General features: G+C 46.7%; 1 protein-coding gene across 2 annotated transcripts in view; it reads right to left on the bottom strand.

Annotated features, from left to right (window-relative positions):
- Positions 1–15,494, bottom strand: part of LOC115541818 (cilia- and flagella-associated protein 47) — a 59,739-nt gene that overhangs the window by 27,137 nt on the left and 17,108 nt on the right. For both annotated transcript variants that reach the window (XR_003976425.1, XM_030353683.1), the window contains exons 9-25: positions 8,944–9,182; positions 8,322–8,520; positions 7,657–7,885; positions 7,000–7,152; positions 6,465–6,642; positions 6,246–6,342; positions 5,723–5,939; positions 4,631–4,875; positions 4,076–4,206; positions 3,319–3,441; positions 2,603–2,734; positions 2,388–2,465; positions 2,157–2,298; positions 1,348–1,433; positions 868–1,087; positions 482–567; positions 1–179 (exon numbers count right to left, since the gene is read on the bottom strand). The exon at positions 1–179 is cut by the window's left edge and continues 11 nt beyond it. Coding sequence is in view for 1 of the 2 variants with exons in the window: in XM_030353683.1 (XP_030209543.1) it covers positions 1–179; positions 482–567; positions 868–1,087; positions 1,348–1,433; positions 2,157–2,298; positions 2,388–2,465; positions 2,603–2,734; positions 3,319–3,441; positions 4,076–4,206; positions 4,631–4,875; positions 5,723–5,939; positions 6,246–6,342; positions 6,465–6,642; positions 7,000–7,152; positions 7,657–7,885; positions 8,322–8,520; positions 8,944–9,182 (2,734 nt within the window). In the remaining variant the exon portion in view is untranslated. The remainder of the gene's footprint in view (positions 180–481; positions 568–867; positions 1,088–1,347; positions 1,434–2,156; positions 2,299–2,387; positions 2,466–2,602; positions 2,735–3,318; positions 3,442–4,075; positions 4,207–4,630; positions 4,876–5,722; positions 5,940–6,245; positions 6,343–6,464; positions 6,643–6,999; positions 7,153–7,656; positions 7,886–8,321; positions 8,521–8,943; positions 9,183–15,494) is intronic.

Below are 15,494 nucleotides of genomic sequence, written 5' to 3'. Positions count from 1 at the left end.
GCCCGGTCACTCACGGAGACCGCCAGGCTGACGCTCTGGTCTGGTCCCATGCTGCCCCCCCGGGGCCAGACCTCCAGCAGAGGGGGGCCTCCGTCGGGCCCCAGCGGTACAGCGCTGCAGTCCAACGCCCAGCGAACAGCCAGGGAGCTCAGACCACGCCAGGCCCTCAGCTCCACGCTCTGGGGGGGGGGGGGGGAGAAGATGGAGGAGGGGGGGGAGATGGGGGAGAATGGGTTGGAGGAGAAGGGGAAGTTCATGATGGGAGAGGATGAGGAGGATGAGGAGGAGGAGGAGGAGGAGGAGGAGGAGGAGGAGGAGGAGGAGGAGGAGGAGGAGGAGGAGGAGGAGGATATGGGTAGGTAGACGGGGGGGCCAGAGGGAGAGAAAGATTGGAGAAGAAAGTTTATTTTGGTCACAATTATTATTATTTTTTTTAAATCTAAAATAAAAGAGGGAAGGAGGGGGTGGATATTGGACATACCTGTGTGTACACAACAGACTGCAGCGCCAAAGGTTCCAGGTGGAACTCAAGGCTAGAGGGGGACACATCCAAAGGGGCACACAGGGCTGGACCACAACAACAAGAGGTTGATAGTTAATAATCCTAATTCTCCTCGCGGCCATCTTGGCTCTTAGTGTGTGCTAGTTGAAGGCCAATTTAATAGGCTGACACATGCTTTTTACAAAGACTGTACAAGTGAAACAACCCTATGAATAGACAAAAATATACATTAAGTACAGTGACAAACAATGACCACGTGAAGACCGTGTCGGTCCAGTCTACCTTAAAGGTGGAGTTTAAAAGTGTCGATACTCTTGGTGTGCGTTTTATGTATTTTACTGTTGCGGTGAATTAGACCACCTCACCTGTGGCGCGCACACGCCGCGGCCCTGTCTCCATGACGACGGGCGTGGGTCGGGAGGTGAGGACCCCGGGGCCGGCGGACAGGGAGCGGGAGGTGTGGGAGGAGGTGGTGGGGGGCGTGGGAAGATGGAAGACCCTTGGAGGAGAGGCAGGAGCAGAGGGACAGGAGACCCAGCGCACGCCGTTGACCGTGAGCGGCAGTAGGAAGTCGTAGCCGGCGACCTGTGGCGAAACGAGCGCACCCAAACTACTACACTCACTAGGGCCATGCTTTCTACTGGATAGTGCACAATCCACATGAGTTGTATCTGTCCCTATAAAATAAACCTTAATTAACTAACTAACTAACTAACTATTACACTCCTCATAAGATATTTTAAATGTCTTATGACACACCTGAAGTCAGTGTGTAACAATAGTGTTGTACTTTTTACTGGTGGTAGTACTTGAGTGCTTTCAAGGGTTGAGGAGTGAGGTCTCACCTGAGTGGGGGAGAACACCAGGCCACACTCCACCGCCTGAAGGCCCTCCAGGTGCACCGTATCGGCCCCTGGCCCCAGACTGGTCCCTGACAACACACACACAAATGCACATTATTTTCGAGCGTGTGTGTGTGTGTGTGTTAAAGGGGACCTAATATGCTTTTTCGACTTTTATGACCTATAAACGTTGTTATAATGATTGATATTCATGTTTAACCATACTAAAGTGTCAAATAATGACGTACATGCATTTCGACGTATTCCCTGCTGACAGTCTGAGGTGGCTGTGCAGAGCGCTAAACACTCGGGACAACGTTTGCGATTCACTTGTTCACATTTCCGGGAAATCATCTACGTAGAGGCACTCCTGCCGCGCCCCCATATGCCTGGTCAAATCTGCCCGCGCACGCGCTTCAAGGAAGGTAACCAATCACAACGGAGTTGGGTTGGCAGGAGGGGGGCTAGGGGGGGAGGAGGACTATCAATCATTATAACAACGTTTATAGGTCATAAAAGTCGAAAAGCATAATAGGTCCCCTTTAAAGAGTGACAGTGACAGTGTATGAGAGAGAGAGAGAGAGAGAGAGAGAGAGAGAGAGAGAGAGAGAGAGAGAGAGAGAGAGAGAGAGAGAGAGAGAGAGAGAGAGAGAGCATGAGAGTGAGTGCGTGAGTGCGTGCGTGCGTGCGTGCGTGCGTGCGTGCGTGCGTGCTTTCTGCGGGTGTGCGTGCGTGTGTGTGCGTGCGTTCTGTGAGCGTGTGTGCGTGCATTTTGCGTGCAATGTGCATGCGTGTGTGTGTGTGTGCGCTACCTGTGGAGGGAGCTCGCAGGGTGAAGTCGGAGTACTCTGATAGGTGGAACGTCACCGAGGCGGCGGCGGGGGAGCCGTTTGTTAGCCTGAAGGGAACCTCGTGCTCAGAGCCAACATGGACGCCGCCAAACTGGAACTCAGCCTTATGGGAGAAGCGGGATGTCAAAGTAAGTAAGTAACACAAGTTTTAAAAAACGATGTCTAGATTGACACACAGACACTGTCACTCACCACACTAATGTCAATATTCGGGGACTCGACCGACCCCCCAACCCTGAGCTCAATGGACTTCCTGTTCCTCAGGGCGATCTGTCTCACACACACACATAATTAAAACACTGAAAACTGGGTGTGTATCATTACTTGGCTCTCTCAGACACACACACACACACACACACACACACGCAGTAACCGTGATGTTCAGGCGCCATCAGTGTGTTTCTGACCTTGATGCGGGTGTCGAACCTCAACACAGCCTCTGGGTGGAAGTGGACCTCCAGGGGGGTCCGCCCCCCCACCGGCACCTCCCCCTCGTATGGGCTCAGCACCATACCTGGGAGAGGACACGGGTCTAGCAACTGGAGCCCACACACACACACACACACACACACGCACATAAACACACGCACAGACGCATACATGGAAACCGACACACACGCATGCACAAACACACACACGCGAACAAACACGCCAACACACACACACAGACAGACACACATACACATGCACAAACACACACACATTCAATCACACACACGCCAATCAAACATACAGAATTGTGAACACACACACAAACCTCATAAACACAGACACCATGCAAGCACAATTCTCCATTGGCACTTAAATAGTTTGTGAATGCAAAAGCACACATTGAACTATATCTGTACTTAAATATAGTATGATTTGTGAATAGCTCTATGTGTTAGGAGAGAGAAAGAAAGACAAAGAGGGATAACGCGAGACAGAAAGAATAGAGGGAGCTAGATAGAGAAACATAGACAGAGAGACAGACAGACAGACAGACTGGCAGACACAGAGAGCTAGATAGAGAAACATAGACATATAGAGAGAAAAAGAGAGAGACCGACGGACAGACAGAGAGACATACAGACATATAGAAAGAGAGAAAGAGAGACATAGAGAGACAGAGAGAGGTGTTAACCTGGAAGTAGGCGGGGTGGTGTCCGGTGTTATGCAGGAAGACGGTCTTGACAGTGTGCATGTTGAGGGGGATGGACCCTAGCTTCACCAGGCTCTCTGAGAGCTGGACCCTTGGGGAGCCCACCTGGAACACACACACACATCATCCCAGCCGTACTGTCATGTTTTGGTTGTCATCTAAATCAGGGGTTCTTAACTAGTCTGGCCTAGTTAAGTCGCAACCCGCTTTTATACAATTCAAACCAAGCACATTCATTTCTCAAAAGGGGTTAGTAAACACACATACCCAATGTCATCATGACCTTTTTTAAACATAAATAAACTGATATTTCCATCTATGCATTCAAAGCACATTCCTTAAAAATAGAATAAGTCGTTTTTTTTGACCACACACTCTTTTCTTTGGACCCATTCAGAACAAGTACACAACACACTTTTGGGTCGCGACCCACCGGTTGAGAAACACTGCTCTAGATGGCCCCCCTGTTTTACTTATTGAGAAATTCTTTGAATAGGGACAAGAACCGGCAGGAGCCTCCAATACAATGTTACAACACATTTTAGGTGGCGATAGGATATGCATTGAAAAAAAAAATCTGTTTTTGGTTCCTGCATTTGTCTTTAGGCAAACCATAAAAGGCTTTCTGTTTGAGCGCCTGTGATGTCAGCAGTGCTGCTGACGTCATGCTTGTGATGTCACTCTCGCTCCGTGGCCTGGACCCCTAAGGCATCGTGAGCCAGCGGCGGGGGGCGGGCACCTTGGCCATGCAGTGCAGGCGCTGTGTGTCGCCCTCGTGCACACGCAGGTCAAAGTCCCCCGCGGCGGGGGAGGAGAAGGACGGGACCCAGGTCACCTCGCAGTCCAGCTCTCGCTCAGCCTCCACCGTGCCTGGGGAGCGACGGACGGAGAGACGGCTAGGTGGGTGGATGGGTGGATGATGAATGGATAATGGATGGATGGATGGATGGATGGATAATGGATGGATGGATGGATGGATGGATTGGTGGATGATGGAATAATCGATGAAGGATGGATGATGAATGGATGGATCGATGATAGGTGGATGGATGATGAATGGATTCATTGATGATGGATGATGGGTGGCTGATGGGTGGCTGATGGATGGATGAATAAATGGATGGATTGACGGATAGATGAGTGATGGATGTATGTTGCATGGAGGATGGATGGATAGATGAACGATGGATGAAAATATGGATGAATGTATGGATGGATGAATGATGGATGAATGAGGGATGAACGATGGATGAATGAATGTATGGATGCATGGATACATGTAATGAGGGCCCACCTGTGGCCGGCCGCACCGAGAACAGCAGCCCTCTCTCCGTGACCACCGGCAGCCAGGTGAAGTCGGCCGCGCGGTTGCCACGGTTGCGGAGCGTCACGGCGCCCCTGTAGCCCGATTGGTTCCCGGGGTTGGGGGCGAAGCCCAGCACCAGGTGGGTGGAGGAGAGCTCCAGCGCCGGGGCCACCACCCGGGCCTGGACCTGCACCTGGCCCAGGTGGTGCTTGTTCACCGTGTAGGACACCGACCTGGTGGAGGCGGGGGTTGGGGTGTGGGGAGGGGGGGGGGGGGGGGGGGGGGGGGGGGGTAGAGCCGTTGGGGAGGGGGGCGTTGAGGGAGGGAGGAGACTGAGTTGAGCTCACCTCTGAGTTTAATATTAGACAAAAAAAAGGTTATCCTTTCTAAATAGTAATAACCATACATTAATATTAACCTATCGTGAAGTATTGATCCCAGACAGGGTCTGAGATCAATACTTCACGATAGCTTAACATTGAGAAAGGATGAGGATTCGAGTAGAGAGAGATCTCCCCTGGATAAAGAGTTTATACTCTGACTGTAACATCAGGGATCATGGTCAAATTAAAACAGGTTAAATAGAAGAGCCAGAAATCTAGAAGGTGGGTTCTTCCCTTGGGAACGTGGCCCTTTCCCTTAGCCCTACCCCTCAATTTTGTGCGATCACGCATAGGGGTACAGCTGTCCCAATAGTCGTTCCATTGAGGGGTAGGGCTAAGGAGAAGGGCTAACTTGCCCTTGAAAGTATGATTTTCGAGAGGCATGTGCGAGAGACGTTGGTTACGGCTTTAATCCAACGTTATTCACAGTAAGCCCAGAGACATGTCATTAAGGAGCAGGTAGGCGGGTTAGACAAAGATGCAGGTAGCCTGCAGACCGTCAGGGTTTCAAACCCAGAACCGTTTAGTGCCTGGGACTAAAACACTGTAGCCACGAGACCACCCATCCCCACTGTTCAAACATTGTCATACCCGTGTTGATCCGCGTGACAAACAAACCGCACAGACCTCCATCGTCGTGCGGGCCCCCCCCCCCCCCCCCCATCACACCGGCCACGCGGCAGAGGGGGGGTCTCACCTGTGGAAGGGTCCGGGAGTGGCGCTCTGGAACACCAGGGCCAGCGTGGCGTGCGAGCAGGGGGGCAGGACGTGGGAGAGCGGGGAGGTGCCCTGGAGCTCGGGGGGGTCCACGCGTAGCCGCAGCCAGACGTGGGCAGGCAGCCGGTTGGTCATGGTCAGGGTGTGCAGGCATGCCGAGCGCACGCAGACCTCGCCGAAGTCCACCGCCAGGGGGCCTTGGACGGGGGGGTTTGGAGGAGGAGGTGACAGAAGTTGTTTTTCAACATGAATAACGGCGACTCTATTACTGCTTTTGTATCATTTGAAATGGTAAAAATGGCATTCAAACAATTATTGAGGCAGCTTGGATTATTAAAAAAAAAAAAAACTTTTAAATTGCCTACAGAAATGTATTCTTTATGGGGTATTAGTATTTTGGCACACATTGTTTTGTACATATTTTGGGTAAATCCATTTTGGTTATGTTTCGTTGGTGTTTTTTTTTATTGCAGGTATAATGCTACAGTGACCAATCCACTCACTGATGACCACTTGATAGAGCTCCTCAGCAGACAGAGTCCTGCCACAGTCTGCCACCTCCTGGCTGGTTGAAGGAACTGCATTTGTCCGCTCCGCCACCTGCAGAGAGAGAGAGAGAGAGAGAGAGAGAGAGAGAGAGAGAGAGAGAGAGAGAAAGTGAGAAAATAGACATTATTTGCAATACATTTCTTGAGTCAACTGCTGTCGTTAAAATTCAACACCTGGCAACTGCCACTCTGCCCAGTGACAGACAGCAGGGCGCCATGGTTACGAGGGGGGCGTGGCTTGGCGACTGTGCTCTGGTTGGAATCCAGGTCTGTAAGGAGCAGTCTGGGTGGCACCAGCCCCTGAGCTGGTACAAGCCCGATGTCCACCTCTTCCACTGCCTCTCTCCTCTGCCTGGAGACACACACACACACACACACACACACACACACACACACACACACACACACACACACACACACACACACACACACACACACACACACACACACACACACAGGGGATGGGTGCACATCAGCACAGTTACACAAACAGTCCTGGCTAACAAGAGGTAAGGCTGTGGGGTTGCTGGGTTAGCAAGCTAAAGGTAAATCGACAGAGATTCTAAAAGACTCAGCTTACTCTATGAAAAAAGGGTTGTTTAATTTAGTAGTATCTTACATAACTCTGTTGAACAAAACAAATGGCAGAATCGCACGAAGAAACAGAAGGTGAGAGTTCCAGGTCTAAGGCGACACAGTGGGGCTGTACCTCTCCTGGACCTTCTGCAGGCGGTTCTGTCTGAGCTGGCCAATGAAGTCCAGGTAGGCCTGCTGGTGTCTCTTCCTGTCTTCCTCCTCTTCCTCTGTGAAGGTATAGTCTGGGTCCACGTACCGGTGTCGCCTCACGCCCGTGAAGATGGTCCTGCGTGGAATGAGAAATACATGCTACTGATAACTAGAGTTCGCTAGCTATGGGGTAACTCAAGTCTTGCTAGATACTGGCTAATTGAAGTCATGCTAATTACAGGCTACCTCAAATACTGCTAGCTACCGGCTACCTCAAATGCTGCTGACTACAGCTTACCTCAAATACTGCTATCTACTGGCTCACTGAAGTCGTGCTAGCTAATGGTTTACAAAAATCCTGCTAGCTATGGACAAAAAAAAATTGCTAGCTTTGGGGCAAGTAATGCCATGCTAGCTATGAGCTGAATGAAATCATGCTAGCTATGGGCTAACTAAAGTTGTGCTAGCTATGGGCTAACTAATGGCATGCTAGCTATAGGCAATTCATGTCATGCTAGCTACAGTCTAACTAAAGTCGTGCTTACTATTGGTTAACTACAACAGGCCAGTTGTGGGCCAATCAGAAGTGGCAAACCACACGCACTTGTCTGAGTGCTGAGTGTTGACTCAACCCTCCCACCTGTACTCTCGGTGTGGAGATGAAGGCCTGATACTGGCAGCACGATCGTTAGGGAATGCAACAAACTCCTCCTTCCCCAGGCTTTTTTTCCTCCCCTTGCGGTGGGCATGGAGATGGGTTGTAGCCGCCCCGAGCACCGCGGTGTACACCCTGCCAGCACAGCGTGCCAGCTCAGTGGAGAGGACGTGGGGGTGTCGACCACTAGGGTTGGTCACTTGTGGAGTAATGCCTGGGAAAGCACCAGATTAAGGTCAGGCACTATAATGTCACGATGAACAGAATAGTTGCACAAATTTTTACTTTCATATGATATATTTAAACAAAATGTAAATTTTTTACAGTATGCTAGCACATGTTAGCCCATAATAATAAAGACATTTCCCGAAAGAAGCGATTTGTATATCTACGTTTATAGAACAATGGAACCAACATTCATGAAGAGATGTAGATATTCGCAAAGCAGTACCAAATTTCGGATAAAGTTATGTCGATATTCCTACAGAAAGGGCGATATTCAAAAAGCATTACCAATATTCAAATAGCAATACAATGGTTTTAAAGAGATGTCGATAGTTCGTAAAACGATACCGATATACGTACAGGGATACCGATATTTGCTAAGCGAAACTGCTATGCAACGTGGATGAAGTCATGTGCGTGCTGACCAGGGTTTAGCATTGGTTCTTGGTAGGTCGTCTGGGCGTGGCAAATGCCGGACAGGTCCAGCACTAGGGTGTGAAACGGGCGGAGGCGGAGCTCCGCGGCATCGTCGGCCCGTGGGTCGATCACATGACCCAACACGTCCACCTTCTGGCGCACACGGAAACTACCAAGTTGGCTGGGGGTGAACGAAAGCACCACGTCCTGAGGGGCGCACACACACACACACACACACACACACACACACACACACACACACACACACACACACACACACACGTAATACACTCGGAATTGGCTACACAAACACGAACTCGGCCAGCATTAGTAAACTGTTAAAGTGTCTGTAAATGTTTAAAACCAACACCGTGGAGACTGGCCACTGTCAAACTGCACTTATTAAACGTCATCCACTCATGCAAATGAGTTTTCTTCGGTAGAATATCTCTGTAATCAGACAGGAAACATAGCGTAACTCCGCCCCTTGAAGTTTCCGCTTTCCGGCCCAGGCTCTGTGCCGCCTCCTCCCAGAAGTTCGGCTGTAGCATAGTAAGTTCTGCTGGGTCCCAGATGAATGCAAGGGTGGTGGTGCCCCCAGCAGAGGATGGGGGATTATCTAGTGTTTACCTGACACTGGCCCGGCGCCACCACCCCCGAGGCCGGCTCCGCCCTGAACTGCGCCACCTTGCGGAAGCGGAAATGAACGGGCAGCTGGGGGCAGAGGTTGCGCAGCAGGCACAGCAGGTCCGAGCGCTGGCACCTCGCGCAGCCCAGGAAACGGAAGTCCACGCCCGGCTTGGGCAGCAAGCGCACGGGAAGGCCCAAGCCCATCACTGCCAGCTCCACACCGTGGCCAGCAGTGGGCGCTAGCGAGAAGCGGGAGGGACAACGCGTCAGACGGCAATTCATGGTGCTCTACATAGGTATGAATCACATGTTGAAGTGTTTGATTATTTAAATACTAGTACAAATATGTACTAACATATTCGTCTGAAAAAATCCTCTTCTTGTCTATCTTGGTCTTCCAAAAGATACATTGCATATCTATCATAAACCCACAGCACTTTTAAAAAGCACTTTTACGTTTACATTTGTAGATTTAATCGACAAATGTCGATTTTTTTTTTCTATTATATATATCTATATATATATAATAGAAAAATATTAGGGCTGTCAAAATTAACACGTTAATGCAGGGTGATTAATTTGGGGAATTAATGCGTTTTTTTAACGCATTAACGCATGCACAAAATAACCCGCCCAATATTTAACACAGAGAATTCTAGCGGCCGCTCTGCACTAGTCGCCGCACTAGAGTTTTGGCTGAGACACAAGATGGATACAGAACCGAAATAAGATGTTGGCCCGCTGGATGGAAAGTTTGAGTATAAAAAAAACATAAATGGAACACTTAATAAACAAGCAGTGATTTGCACACTCTGCAAGAAGGAGTTTTTCGTTTCACCGAAGCACTTCCAGCCTAAAGTACCATATCAGCGCTTAGCATGCGTTTGTCTGCGCTTCAAGTTCTGGGGCAAGTCCAGCGGGCTTGCTTCAGACAACACTCACCAAAGGCCGTGCATTAAGAAGTAAGTCTATTTCGGAGAACTCGACCAAAAAAATTGACAAATGGATTGAAAAAGACTGTCGGCCGATTAATATTGTTGAGGACAAGGGCCTCACGGAAGTGTTACAAGTTGCTTCACGCGACGCATTCTACAAGCCACCGTCAACAGGCACAGTAATGACAAAAATCCACGACCTCTACAAAACAGAATTTGGCTGTAGGGGATTTGGCTGTAGCTGACTATGTCGCCCTGACAGGAGACCAATGGACCTCTGTGAGTAACAACAATTACCTGGGTGTAACATCACAGCATATCTCTAAAACATGGGAACTGAAGTCGTTTGCGCTAACTACAATGAGCGCAAAACGACTGCTCCTTTCGTTTTGCTCCGACAGAGCAGTTCCTAACAGTAGCACGCAAGTGGGAAATAGAAGGATAGGGACCGACAGCGCACGAAATATGATAGCTGCGGCTAGACTTTTGCCATTTGAGCACATGCATTGCATAGCTCACATCCTACAGAGAAGCATCACGGTGAGCCTCTCTGACAGCGGATTTGTGCAAGCATTGTCCAAGTCTCGCAAAATTGTTGGCCACTTCAAACACAGTCCGACAAACACCACGGAGCTTCAAGCACAACAAGCTGCCCTTGGACAGCAGCAGGAGCCGCTGGTCCAGGACGTTCCAACACGTTGGAATTTGACGGTGGATATGGTCAAGCGTCTGAACCGCAATCAAGCAGCAATAATAGCAACCCTGGAGTAACAGCAGCACAAACTCTTTATGCTTACACCACCAGAATGGGACAAGCTGCAAAGACTTGAGACTCTTCTAGAGCCCTGTCGGTAAGTAATCCACATATTAATTATTAATAGGCCTATAGGTTGAAATAAAATGTAATTGATTGAATTGATATGATGTCGCCCCCTACGGATCCCGGTTGGTATTGCACTTAATAGTTCACACACACCACTACCAAATATGGTAAGTACCGCCCCTTCCTGATCCCCATAAAGTATGTATTCAAATACTGAGAACTTTTTTCAGTGTTAATCAACAATTAGGCTATTGGATACGTTTATTTGCAACAGATGCCAACTACAGTGCTAAGAACTTGTGCAGAGAAGACACAAGTTATTTATCGCCATAGGCAGATTACTTTGGCATGTTCTAATTGTGTGCTTGTGTGCACGAAATAAGTTAGATATCAACGAGTTCTCAATTTAACACAAAACAAGTTCACGTGTACATTGCATGTTTTAAAGCGTATTAAGAAAAATGAATGCCTAATTAGCCTGCGCCAGTGGTTAGGAGTTACCCACAACCACGTATACCAGTTACGTACCACAATAACTGGTGCTGTATGTTGATGAGCCAGTGCAACGGGACAGTGCAAAGTTGTCAGAATTAGATTTTATGCAGTGTATTATGGCAGAGGCTAGATTAAAATATCAGGTTTTCAAGTACTAGGCGCTGTGTGGTTTCTTTCGTTTAGATGGACTGTACCGACATTGTCGTTTAATATATGTTGGCCCTCCCTGGCGAACGTGTCAAACGCTGCCTATGAATATCGCACGCATGTTTACAATACAAACAATGGTTATGACACGAAATACTGTAAAATATATAGCCTTCAACATATATCAGGGATATTTGTATTTGCGACGCAATTGTTGTACATCACAAGTGGATTCATCTCGGCCGCAATAGATAGCAGCACCAATAGCCAGCAGAATGGTGCTTTAAACATGGCGCTTGATTGCTGGCGGCCTGCGCGCTCTCTGACGTGACTGCCTCTTCGGTCGCCGCCCGGGGAGCACTCATGCACGCTCCGTTTAAGGTACACAGCACTGGCAATTTTCTGGCACTGTTTGGTCCTGTGAGTAAAAGCCACCTAATTGCTGGGATTCTCGTTGTGGCATAATTATAGTCAATTGGTGGAATGGCGGTGAGTAAAGGGCTTCTTTAATTGAATTTTTATTCAAACTTTATTTATAAAATGCAAAATACAACTTGAAGGAATTTTAATTGCTTTATAATTAATTGAGTGCTGGACTGAAAGAATATATTGCTTGATCTAGTAAAAGCAATAAAACATGGTTTCTTATAAGTGAATTAGCATTTATAGATATGGTATTTTGCCATAATAATAATAAGATAATCATATATTCCCGATTGTTTTCTTATTTTTCTAAGAGTCCAAATAATACATTCTTCCAATGCTAGCAAGGGGCTTGTGACTTTGGCCGTTTGCTTTTAATGTGAAATCAGACAGGAAGTCAAATGCACCTTCAGGTTCAACCTCTGCCTAGAAGAAGAGCCTTTTATCTCTGTGAAACCGTCGAATTCGATGCATATTAAGGATTTACCCGGAGCAAGTGGCGTGTTCAGTAAGTATTTAACAATTGTCTTGAAATATTGGGTAATAGTAAGAGCTTTATGCATCATATAGCCGTTTATTTATGTTTTAAAACGGTCTGCTTGTTGACTGCTAGCCAAACGCACATGTTACGTTAGCTAGTTAGCATTAGCATCCGCAGCCTGGGCTCCGTCGCCGGAGCCCCAGCGGCAGAGCCCTGTCTACTCATCTACTATGAATAAACAGGTGCTGGCTTTTCAGGGTGTTTCAGCTGTGTGCAGCAATATAATGTTATAAGAAAATAATGTAGAAAATGCTTAACATTTAGCCAAATGTAAATGTGTTATTCAGCTACCAACTTTGAATGCATCTAATGTAGTATGAGTTAATTAAAACTGAAGTCAAATCGATCTCACTTTTTTATTCCTCTGCAGTTTGAAATGCCACCAAGAATCAATCCCCTCACAGATGCTTGTCACCATGTCGGTTTAAAGACTGACAAAACATGGAAACTGGAGGTGAAGTACATCAATGCAGTAAAAGGTACAATTATGGAATATGGTATCTATCGATGGATGGATGGATATAAAGGGTGGATAATAAATTACAAAACACGTGTCTTAAACTTAAAGTGATACCATATCTAATTCCTCTCTCCATTAGATAAGCAGGTCTGAAGAATGTTAATTTTAGTTACACTTATTATTGTACTGTAGATTGGTTAAATCAGAGTGTGATTTTGCTCAGTGAGTTTTCTGTCCTACAGTATAGTAGAATAAACCAAGACCGATTTTAAAGGTCACAGTGAAATCTGACAGCATAAATATGCACTTTAACCAAAATAACTATTTTGTATGTATTTATTCTGTATTCAATAAAAAACATTAATCTTCCAGTCATTTCTAATATAATGATTGACCAGTAAAGAGAGGTTACGTATGTCGGTATTTGATGCCAATACCCAAGCATTATACTGTATATAAGAAACATGATTATAATTGCAAAACTGCTTAGGAAGCCAATTTATGTTTTATTGTCATTCTTTATCTGTTGTGACAGGCAGACAATTGTATGTTTTAATTTTCCTGTTTTAATTAATGATCTTGTTCTTTTTTTTTGCAGGGTCTGGGGTGTTTGCCATAGGTTCATTCTCCAAAGGAGTTTTATAGTGGAATACAGCGGAGATTTGATAAGCGATGGTGAAGCTCAAAAGAGAAGAACCCTGCATGTTCTGGATTTTTGTTCGCGTTCAAGTGGGGAGGCAAAACATGGTGGTAAGATTTTAAATTGCACCTTAACTATACTACCTTATACTGAAGTCGTTACACTTGCTTAGGCAAGGCAAGGCAACTTTATTTATATAGCACTTTTCATACACAAGGCAGACTCAAAGTGCTTCACATATAAACATTGTTATACAATAAAATAATAGATGAGTAAAAGAAAACGTATGCAAAGAAATGAGTAAAATAGAAAGTGCAATGTATTTAAGATCAGATCGACAGTCTCTCTGGTATCCGCGTCGGGAGTCCAACCCGACCTAAAAGGAACTTGGTACTTTCTCTGGGACTCCAACCCGGATTCTAGTAACCCTTATCCTTTCTCTCTGGTATCAGATTGCACAAAACTAATTCAATAATTACTAATCCGTCGCTGCCGTAGCCTGCTACCAACTACAGGAAAGTATAAACTACGCTGCTGCTGAGACACAAGTCCCTCAAAATGCAATGAAAGGGTAGTTTTATTTCTAACATTAATCTTTCAACACCGACATTTATATGTGTCTAAGGGATAATTATCGCCGGTCATTATCGGGAAAAGGGCGAACAGGACACCGATGCGAAAGTGGAGTTGTCTTGCTTCGCCGTGAAGGGGCTTATTTTGCGATAATGACCGGCGACGTTCTATACATTATCCCGCTTATTACACGGCTACTAGCCAAAATTAAGAAATAACTTCACACGTTGTGTCTTTTTGCAATTTATTTGTTACCATTGACGCATATGTTCCACTGAACAGCGCAGCTCAGGCGATATCTAGTCATTATATATCTTAGGGCTGGGCGATTTGGCCTAAAAATAAAATCTCGATTTTTTTCTAACTAATGGACGATTTTCGATTTAAACCTCGATTTTTTTTTTCTATTTTTCTCTAAACAAATTAAAAAGACCAGGGCAAAATTTAAATACATATTTTCTTTATTAACACAACCAAACTGCAAGCAGTTATCCAGGGGTCCAAGCGAACTGAAAAAAAAAGATCTTGTAGGCCATTCCTGAAAAACGTGTAAAATGAACAACAAATAATAAATAATGATAATACAATTTATGATGAAAATACTCTCAAACAAAATAACATCCCTTTAACTTTCTGGGAAGTTGTCTACAGGTTTTTCGCGAGGAAGACAAGCCTGTCTACTGCCTCTGGCTTGAGGCATGCTCTTTGGCATGTTACAATGTTACCCCCCGTACTGAAAACCCTCTCCGAAGGGGCACTTGTGGCAGGAATGGAGAGATATTTCCTGGCCAGATTACTCAGTCTTGGGAAGTTAGCTTCATGTACCTTCCACCATTGCAGTGGGTCTGTATCAGGGTCTGTCTCAGACGACAACAAGTAGGATGACAGCTCAGCTTCAATTTTGTCCTGCTCTGACTGGGAGGTAGGTGTCACTGTCTTCTTCTTGAAGAAGCTTGCTAGAGTTTTCTTCTTCTTTGTAACAGGCTCAGCAGCTTCTTCTTGGTGCAGGTCCTGCACAGATGTGCCAGGCTGGGATTTGCTTTTCTCAGCTGGAAGAGACATCAGCTCTGTAACAGCTCTTTTCTTGATTCCGTCCACTTCGTCATCTGCTATATACGTTGTCCGGAACCGGGGGTCCATGAGTGAGGCCATGTCCAGGAGTTCCTGTGTTACAGGGTCATTGTATTTATTGTTGAGGTAATTGAGTATGTTGCTCTTGATCTGTTTGGTGAGCTCGGTCTCACCCTCCTCTGGCTGCAGAAGGCTGTTGTTTAACAGGTGGAGTACCGGTTTGAGGTAGGAGACACTCACGTAGGCTTCACCAGATAGGGCATCAGTGAATTCCTTCAGTGGACTTACAGCTTTATTCATTGACTCCAACACGTCAATGTCCTGCCAGGTGGGCACCAGGTGCCTGCTTTTCTTGTCTGCTCCCAGGACCTGTGCTATGGCCTTCTCCTGTTCCAACACTCGTTCTACCATCAGTTGTCTCGAACCCCACCTGGTTAGGGACT

Source organism: Gadus morhua, chromosome 4 (assembly GCF_902167405.1).
Source record: "Gadus morhua chromosome 4, gadMor3.0, whole genome shotgun sequence".
Taxonomy (NCBI): domain Eukaryota; kingdom Metazoa; phylum Chordata; class Actinopteri; order Gadiformes; family Gadidae; genus Gadus; species Gadus morhua.
The sequence above is the reverse complement of the archived record's forward strand: the minus strand, read 5'-3'. Positions and strand labels throughout refer to the sequence as shown.